Source organism: Olea europaea, chromosome 8 (assembly GCF_002742605.1).
Source record: "Olea europaea var. sylvestris chromosome 8, O_europaea_v1, whole genome shotgun sequence".
NCBI classification, from domain to species: Eukaryota; Viridiplantae; Streptophyta; class Magnoliopsida; order Lamiales; family Oleaceae; genus Olea; species Olea europaea.
The window spans coordinates 16422982-16430965 of NC_036244.1; the positions used below are offsets into that span (position 1 = coordinate 16422982).

The 7984-nt window shown below is 34.9% G+C and overlaps 1 protein-coding gene across 2 annotated transcripts; it reads left to right on the forward strand.

Moving 5' to 3' along the window:
- Nucleotides 1-9: 9 nt before the first annotated feature.
- Nucleotides 10-7225, forward strand: LOC111398987 (CDP-diacylglycerol--serine O-phosphatidyltransferase 1-like). Of its 2 annotated transcripts, none has more exons than XM_023026182.1 (9): nt 10-322; nt 1973-2157; nt 2440-2505; nt 2604-2663; nt 4035-4125; nt 4689-4743; nt 4883-4962; nt 5099-5215; nt 5331-7224. In XM_023026182.1, the coding sequence occupies exons 2-9, from the start codon at nt 1994-1996 to the stop codon at nt 5517-5519; spliced, it is 822 nt and encodes a 273-aa protein (XP_022881950.1). In that variant the 5' UTR covers nt 10-322; nt 1973-1993; the 3' UTR covers nt 5520-7224. The 2 variants fall into 2 exon arrangements, with proteins under 2 accessions (XP_022881950.1, XP_022881951.1); XM_023026183.1 differs by lacking the exon at nt 10-322 and adding an exon at nt 492-604 and having other exon boundaries at nt 5331-7225.
- The last annotated feature ends 759 nt before the right edge of the window (nt 7226-7984 follow it).

A 7984-nucleotide genomic window follows, 5' to 3' on the forward strand; every position in this document is an offset into this window, starting at 1 on the left:
AAAAAAAAATAGAGACCTATCTCTTTCTTTCCCTCGCTTTTTTGCTCTAATTCACATTTATAGAAGAGCATAAAGCTTTAGGTCTTATAAGACACCTGTGTATATATATACACACAGAGAGAGATAGAGGAATAGTTATATAGAGAGAGTGTGAGAGTTATCTTTTAGTTTCAGCTGTTATTACCTTCGCCTTTCTTCTTCTTCGATAACTGATAATACTTTCTTTTCTCTCACTATACGTATATCTGTGTCTGATCTGGTGGTTGAGATTGTTTCGTCATCTAATCTCGTGGCCTGGGATCGCTTGTCAGCCTTTCTCTACGTAAGTTGAAACGAAACAAATTCCAAACACTTACATCGATCTTTTTACTCTCTCTCTCTCCAAATAATTTTTTTTAAATATTCTTTTTATTTGTGCACAAACAAAGACAAATATATGTTATAATGTATATACATATGTAAAAGTGTATATATGTATGGTTATAAATTACATAATCGGAGTTTATAGGTCTCTCACTCTTTACAAAGACTTTGTCGGGTTTGGATTTTTTCCCCTTATTCTGGGAATCTGCGATTTTTTTGCATGAAGTGCACGTGTTATTTGGTGAGTTTTGAATTCTGGGTCAGCATAATTTTCACAAATTCATCGACTTTTCAATTGGAAAAGGACTTTCAAGTTCTAGGGGATGTTTTGTTTGCATGTTAAGAAATGAAATTTTCCTAAATTTTCTAGGTTTTTATTGATTTTGTGGCTGATAGTGACCTCAATCTTATTCTTGCAGTTGGATTTATTTATTTATTTTTTCTAGTCAGGTATTCTTTTTATTCAGATTTTTGAAACTTTGGGAGTACTGTTTCTAGATTCTACAGCGTTTTCACTGTTGAGCATTAATGAAATGGTAATTAGGGTTTTTGAAGCTGTTAAGTGTTGGAAATGCTGTGTCGCACCATCATCATTCCATGTGACTTTCTTGAAATTTAAAAAAAAAAAAAAAAAAGAAAAAAAAAAAAAGAAAAATTAATCAAATCTAGTAACTTTTCTTCTTTTCAGCCACACTGTTATTAGTTACTATCGATTTTCTTCAAGTATGTTTCAAATCTTTTGATAAGGGGATTATTTGTATTTGGGTTCAATATTTTTATGTCTGTTGTGTGTCAAGTGATTTTTTTCTCGTCCTTAATTATGAGGTAGTATCAATTACATATTAAATGATGGGAAAGCTTCAGAAACTATTAGAACTCTTCAGAGTTAGAGTAGAGCAATTTTATTGTGTGGATTTGATGCATAGGATTACCCAGCAAAAGTTGAAAATGTGACTGAGTTTTGTTCTTGGCTACGTGATGTATCAATACTGGTTAACTTGTTAGAGTACCTTTATGTTACACCAGAACTTCTTCTTAATGGGTCATATATTTTTTACCTTATAGTATCTGAGAGGAAGTTGGGTTGTGATTACTGTCCTTACAGATGACTAGATTCTACACTTATTTTTGCCTTTTTCCTTGGACTGTAGATTTAAATTTTTGTTGTTGGACTTGAGGGTCATAGTGACAGATTCATTCGAGGCCTCACAATGTGATATGCTTGTTATGCTACTTAGCTTACTGGGCTTTACTTTGTCTGTCTCTTTGGATAATGCTTTAATGCCTTAGATGAGGAGAGTTTATTGTTGTGCTATTTAACACGATGTTTTTTAGCGAAAATATCTTTTAATTTTGGTTGGTCACCATGGACAATCTCTTTACTGCATTTTTGATCCGGGGTATAAAGCATTGCTTTCTGGCCACTAACATTTTGCCTGCCTTTTAGTGATGTAGCCTAGTAATAATGGCATATCCATTAACTTAGTTTCTTGTTACTGACTGTTTTTCCTTCTTACTGGAAAGCATAAGTTTTGTTGCTTCGCTTTTTCTTAATGATACCATATTACAACCCTCAGAAGTCTCATTTGTTCCATCTCTTGATCTGCAGTGGAAGTTGATCTCTTAGACTATGGAACGTAATGCTCATAGGAGAGCTAGATGGAAGGATACTGTCACTCATCAAAATGGTGATGTGAACACATCAGACATCGAAGATGAACTTGATCCCTGGACTGCCTGGGCGTATAGGCCTCGTACAATTACGTTATTACTTATTGGTGCATGTTTACTGATGTAAGTTGTTTAGTCTCTGAGCATTTTGTTTCTGTATTGCATTTCAACTAATTATTTATGACCGTTCACTAAAGGATCGATTACTATTCTGCACTATACTGTAAGGAATTTTCTTGTGGTTTTATATTATCTTTAATTGATTACACTTGTTCATTATTTCAAAATATAAATATTCATTTTATTTAAAAAAAAACGACACGAGGCCTCGTCGAAACATTTGGCATCAGTATTGAAACGTTTAGCCTCATTTACTAATCTTCTGTATCCTGACATTCTTTGTAGATGGGCAAGTGGAGCACTTGATCCTGAACGCAGTTCAACTAGTGATCTAGTTACTTCTGTGAAAAGGTGTACACTTGCTTATTAATGTGTTATGCATTCTTTCCATTGCTTTGTGCATTTAATTTTCGTAAAAAATCTAATAACTTATTTATTGCATCTGATAGAGGTATATGGGCAATGATTGCCGTGTTTCTTGCTTACTGCTTGTTGCAAGCTCCTTCTACGTAAGTTATTTTCTTTCTTACCGTCTCTCTGAACAAATGATTATATATTGGCCTTGGAGGCACCTTTTTTATGCTGTCACTGTTAAGTATTTTTGGTTATTGGTTTGAGATAATGATTTCTTATGTTTTTAGATTACATAGAACTTGAAGCAAGATACATTCTCTAAGCTTATCTCATTGCTTAACTCAACAGAATAAGGCCTTGTACCACACTTATCCATGGCTGTCCAGCTAATCGTCAAATATCAAGATTTGGCATTTGAATATATACAATTTTCCTTCTATGCTTAGCAATAGGATTGTTAGTAGCTGTTTTCATAAATTTCTCCTTCATACGCACAAAGTGAGAACACATAGGATAGGTTTGGAGTGAGAATCTGTGATTCATATACTCATCCAAGCCAAATATGGACATGGTTCAGAATTCATTCTATGCGAGGTTCAGAAATTAATGTGATATGGGGAAAGCAAATAAATGCCGGAATATCATCATCTCGTGGGTTCTTTAGCAGCTGAGCATTAGTGGATGTACGTGGTTAGAGATGTTTCAATGATTTACTTTTTGTTTCTTATCGTTGTACTGATTATCAATTTCTTTATGTATATGGTCTTTGTTTCTATCATTGTTGCCAGTTCTTCCCTTTCATTTTTATTCATTTGTTGTTACTCTAAAATGGAGTAGCTGTCCCAACTTATTTCCTTCTAATGTTGCACGGAAGATTGAAAAAATAAATAAATAAATAATTAAAAAATTAAAATTGCCACTATTTGAGCCCCAATAGATTTATGTATGTAGCAGTTTCGAATATAATAGTTGTGGTTAAAGCTGGTATAATGTGAGGAACACATTACAACATGGTAACTTCGTCTCTCTTCACGCGGGAGCAAGAATGGGGATGAAGTGAGAATAATGAAACTTTCCATTACATAAGTGGGACCAAGCATGTTGTCGCCAATGGCAGAACCCCTTATTTCTTCTAGAGAATCTCCTGATTGTTCCAAAGTAACTAAAAAGAGATTCTTTGCAATCGAATTTAATTCAATTGTTTACTTATTCATCCACTTGAAATTTTCAAAATAGCTTGGTTGAACTTGAAAATTTCAAGTGGATGCTTAAAGTTCCCTATTGACCTACTTAGCTGTTTATCCGCATGTTTGAGCCCCACTTTTGGGGGAAAATGTGTTTAGCATAGTGATTTTTTTTGGAGAATGTGTCATTAGAAAATAAGGAAAGTTTTGGGTGTATGTACGAGAATGTATGGTTGAAAATGAGTTTAGGAAAAAATGAGTTTTCGGAAAAATGGATGTCAAACACAGGCTATGTATTTTCATTTCTCTTTACCTAAGGTTTTGGTCATTTTTTGTGTACAGGGTACTAATCAGGCCACATCCTGCAATTTGGCGCCTGGTTCATGGATTGGCTGTTATATACCTTGTTGCATTGACATTTCTGCTATTTCAGGTCAGTTTCATTTTTCAGCAAGCCCTTATTTATTCATTTCTTCCAAGCCGCATATATTGAGTTTCCTTTTTCCTGTGGACTGGAGTGATGTCTAAGGATTCAATTGGTGGTAAAATTTCCCTTTTTTCCTTGTTAAATGAAAAATTATAGAAGTTATCTTTAGAAACTGAAGTCATTGATTTAGCATACTGAGTTTCTCGTCGTGATGAGGTTAAAGTTATTATGCAAGAGCTCCCAGTCTTTGTTGGTTGCTGTTATATGAAATTATAGACTTGTGTATATTAGAAAGATCTTCTAAAACTTAAGTGGGATAATTGAGAGATTTTTTGAGTGGTCACTGCTCTGTTTATGATATTTGTACCATATTATAGTGGATGCTGATCATTCCTCTTTTTTCCTTCCTATGGTTGTGTGTGTGTGTGTGTGTGTGTACTCTATGGAACTGATTTGGGATAATCTTTGGGGTCAGTTCTTTTAAGAATCTTACTTCATGATAAATCATTGGTTAATTGCCATGACCAGTAGATGCTGATTAAGTTTCTGACATTCCCTTCTATTTCCAGAAGCGTGATCATGCTCAGCAATTCATGAAATACCTCCATCCTGATCTTGGCATTGGTAAGAAATTTGGAATTTCTGCTTGTTCAACCAACATGGATTTCATATTTGATGGTGCCAATGCACGGCATTTGTCCTAAGACAATTATCATTTGTGTTAAGACAATTGGTGGTCATAATTGTGTATTTTTTGATGCAGAGCTTCCTGAAAGATCATATGGTGCTGATTGCCGAATTTATGTACCTGAAAATCCTACAAACAGGTTTAAGAATGTTTATGTATGATTTCTACTTTCATAAACCTTTTCCTTGTTATTTTTAATTTTTCTGCAAGTCTTTCATGTTCTGTGTTGTATGTTCTTAATAACTGTGTTAATGGGGCTGAATTCCTCTTATGATTATTTTAATTTTGCAGGATACACTTTTCGATGAGTTTGTTCTTGCTCATATTCTTGGGTGGTGGGGAAAAGCTATAATGATACGTAATCAGCCTCTCTTATGGGTGCTGTCAATTGGATTCGAGTTAATGGAGGTCTGTCTTAGTTCCTTTTCCTTGTTTTCTATTTTGTTGCCCTGTTTTTCGTTTAAGCTAATGCTAAAGATAGATACCTTTCATACATTAATAATTTTTATACCCATGCTTTCAGCTAACCTTTCGCCACATGTTACCTAACTTCAACGAATGCTGGTGGGATAGCATTGTCCTCGATATATTAATCTGCAATTGGTTCGGTGAGCATTTCGACCCTTTTCTTCTTTTTACTAGGCATATTATCTATATATGTGTTGTTGTCATGGACTATAAACTATTACTCCATTCCTTCGGTCATTTCTGACCCGATATTGTAGTCTACAGCTGATTGCTAATAAATGTGAGCCCACTATCCTGAATACGTATTACCCTTGGCATGGGCTGTCTTATTGTTTGTGTTGTCCTGAATATGTGTCCATTACCGAACATGAATGATCCACACCTTTTCCCCTTAATGCCTGTGGCTTGTGTTGAGTGAATACATTTGGCAGTAATTTTCTATTGCTAGTTTGCCAAATTTTTTAGAAGTATGCTATTTCTGGGTGTTCCACTATGGGATAGAAACCATCTTTGTTAGGAAGAGAATGGCGTCGAGCGTTACTTATTTACTATATCTGAGGCAATGCTAAGATGATACTTGCCTTTAACCAAAGTTAGTGCTTGTATGCCTTTCTATGTGACGAGTAAGATATAAGCGAACTTTAGAGGAATATTTGAACAGGAATCCAACAAGAAACGGAATAATGCATTTTAAATTTTAGCTGTATTGTTCTTTTACTAGAAGCTTTTGCATTCCTTTTCATTTTAGTTCGCCAGTTAATGCAAGAGAATAATTCTTCAGCCTTTTCCTTTTGGAAAGGCGAGAATAGTTTTTCTGCCTTGTAGATTCTGCTACAAATGTCAAAATATGACTAGCTGGCAGAAAGAAGTCACAGAAATGGCTGGACATCTTTTAAACACAGCCCTGCAGTGTTGAAGTCCTATTTCAGCTTTGTTGCATCCTTCAGATTATTTTCTTGTGATAGAAGTGTTTCTGTAAAATAACTTTTGTTATCTAGTTCCCAATAGTCCAACATGATCTGGATTCCTTAATTTGGGGAAGAATGATTTTATATACATAAAAAAAGTAGCTCAACCATAAGGGATAGGGGGATAAGCAAGAGGCTTACTAGGACTGAATTGAGAACGGTCAAGAGGACACGAAACCATGGTCGGTTTATGAATCAATTCTTTATTGTTTATTCGGGGAGTATGACCTTTCCAGGAAGGTGTAGCTTCGGACCCAAGATAAGGGAATGGCATTTCTCAGAAAGAAGTTAGAAGACTGACTGACCAAAAGCCACGATGCCCAAAAGATTAATGCTCTTTTGCCACTGATAAACTTATCATTTAAGAGATGTCGAATGTCCTGCATCTCTAAATACCTTCTGTTGGATGTCATTAAACATTCTTATTTTTTGTTGACCAAATCATTCTGTCCACTTCTGTTGGAAACCATGGGTTAACCTGATAAGGTTTTCGGTTCTCTCAGCGATTGGCACAGAAATTAGATACAGAAAGTTTACGCAATAACTCCACTGCCTTACACCATATGTTCCAGTGATGTTCTTGGTCAAAAACCTCCTTTTATTGTTTGGGGTTGGGGTGGTGGTTCATGGTATATTAACAGCGAGATTGTAAACAATAAATCTCAGAGAACACTTGCTAATCAAGAATATAAGTATGAAAAATCAAATGAAGAACCATTAAGATTTCAAGTTAGAATACAGTACGAACGTCACATAGTATAGATAATTAGACAAAAGGAACACATTCAGCGCTTATTTGGGAATATGTTATAATCGATTTAAATTATAAATAAATAGAAATGAATGGTGGATAAATAGGTAGTACTCGTGGTTTATACTAAAGCTGTTGATAAAGAAGTAGGTTTGACTTAGCCCCTGTTTGGCCCCCATTACGGGGAAAATTTAATGTATAGAATAGTGTTTTTTGAAAAATGAGTGGTTGAAAAAGAAAGAAAAATTTTCGATTTACGTGTAATATTATTTTATGGAAGATTGTGTGGTTGAAAATAGGAGAGAGAAAAATAGAATGTAATGTAATGTAATGTAATTTTTCTCAAACAAGGTTTTAGTATGTTGATAAATTAAATAGGTCCAAACAAGGGGTAAGTTAGAATTCGTGTTAAGGAAAAAAAAAAAGTGTGCTTCTGATGTTCAAACCATACAAGTTCACCCTTAATCCTTATGTCAACTTATCATTACCTTTTTTCGGTGTACATCTTAACAAAACACAGTTCATGAGCTGTCTCAAGCATCTTAAGTATAAGATACTGAGCCAAAATAAATCTTAATAGAGCGAATGTGTAATACAAATCAGTGAAAACCTTTCCATGTGTGTTTCAGAGTTTGAGCACCCACTTCTCACCATGCAGTAACACCTCCTTTTATTATCCTGAAACCTATTTGTTCTTACCCACCGGAACTCTTTGACAACATGGAGAAACCAAAAGCTCCCCAACCTCTCTATCCATCTAAGGGATGGGCAGAGGCATTTGGTGCACCCTCCGTCCAGGAGTTTAGGTCTCACACGTTAATCTAACATGGTGTAACTTCACCTAAATGAAGTGTTAAGATTGTTCAAATGTTTTGGTCTTGTAGAACCTTTAAGCTGACTGCTTTAAGGAACTTAAAATAATATGGTAGTGCAGGTGTCTTTCCTTGTCTGAAAGTTTCAGGCTTCGCTTTTTCTTTTTTCGTTTTGGGT

Coding starts and splice junctions, on each gene's coding strand:
- LOC111398987 (XM_023026182.1), top strand. CDS start 1,994: ATGGAACGTAATGCTCATAGGAGAGCTAGATGGAAGGATACTGTCACT. Junction 4,744..4,882: donor CCATCCTGATCTTGGCATTG/GTAAGAAATTTG, acceptor TTTTTGATGCAG/AGCTTCCTGAAAGATCATAT. Junction 4,963..5,098: donor ACAGGTTTAAGAATGTTTAT/GTATGATTTCTA, acceptor TTAATTTTGCAG/GATACACTTTTCGATGAGTT.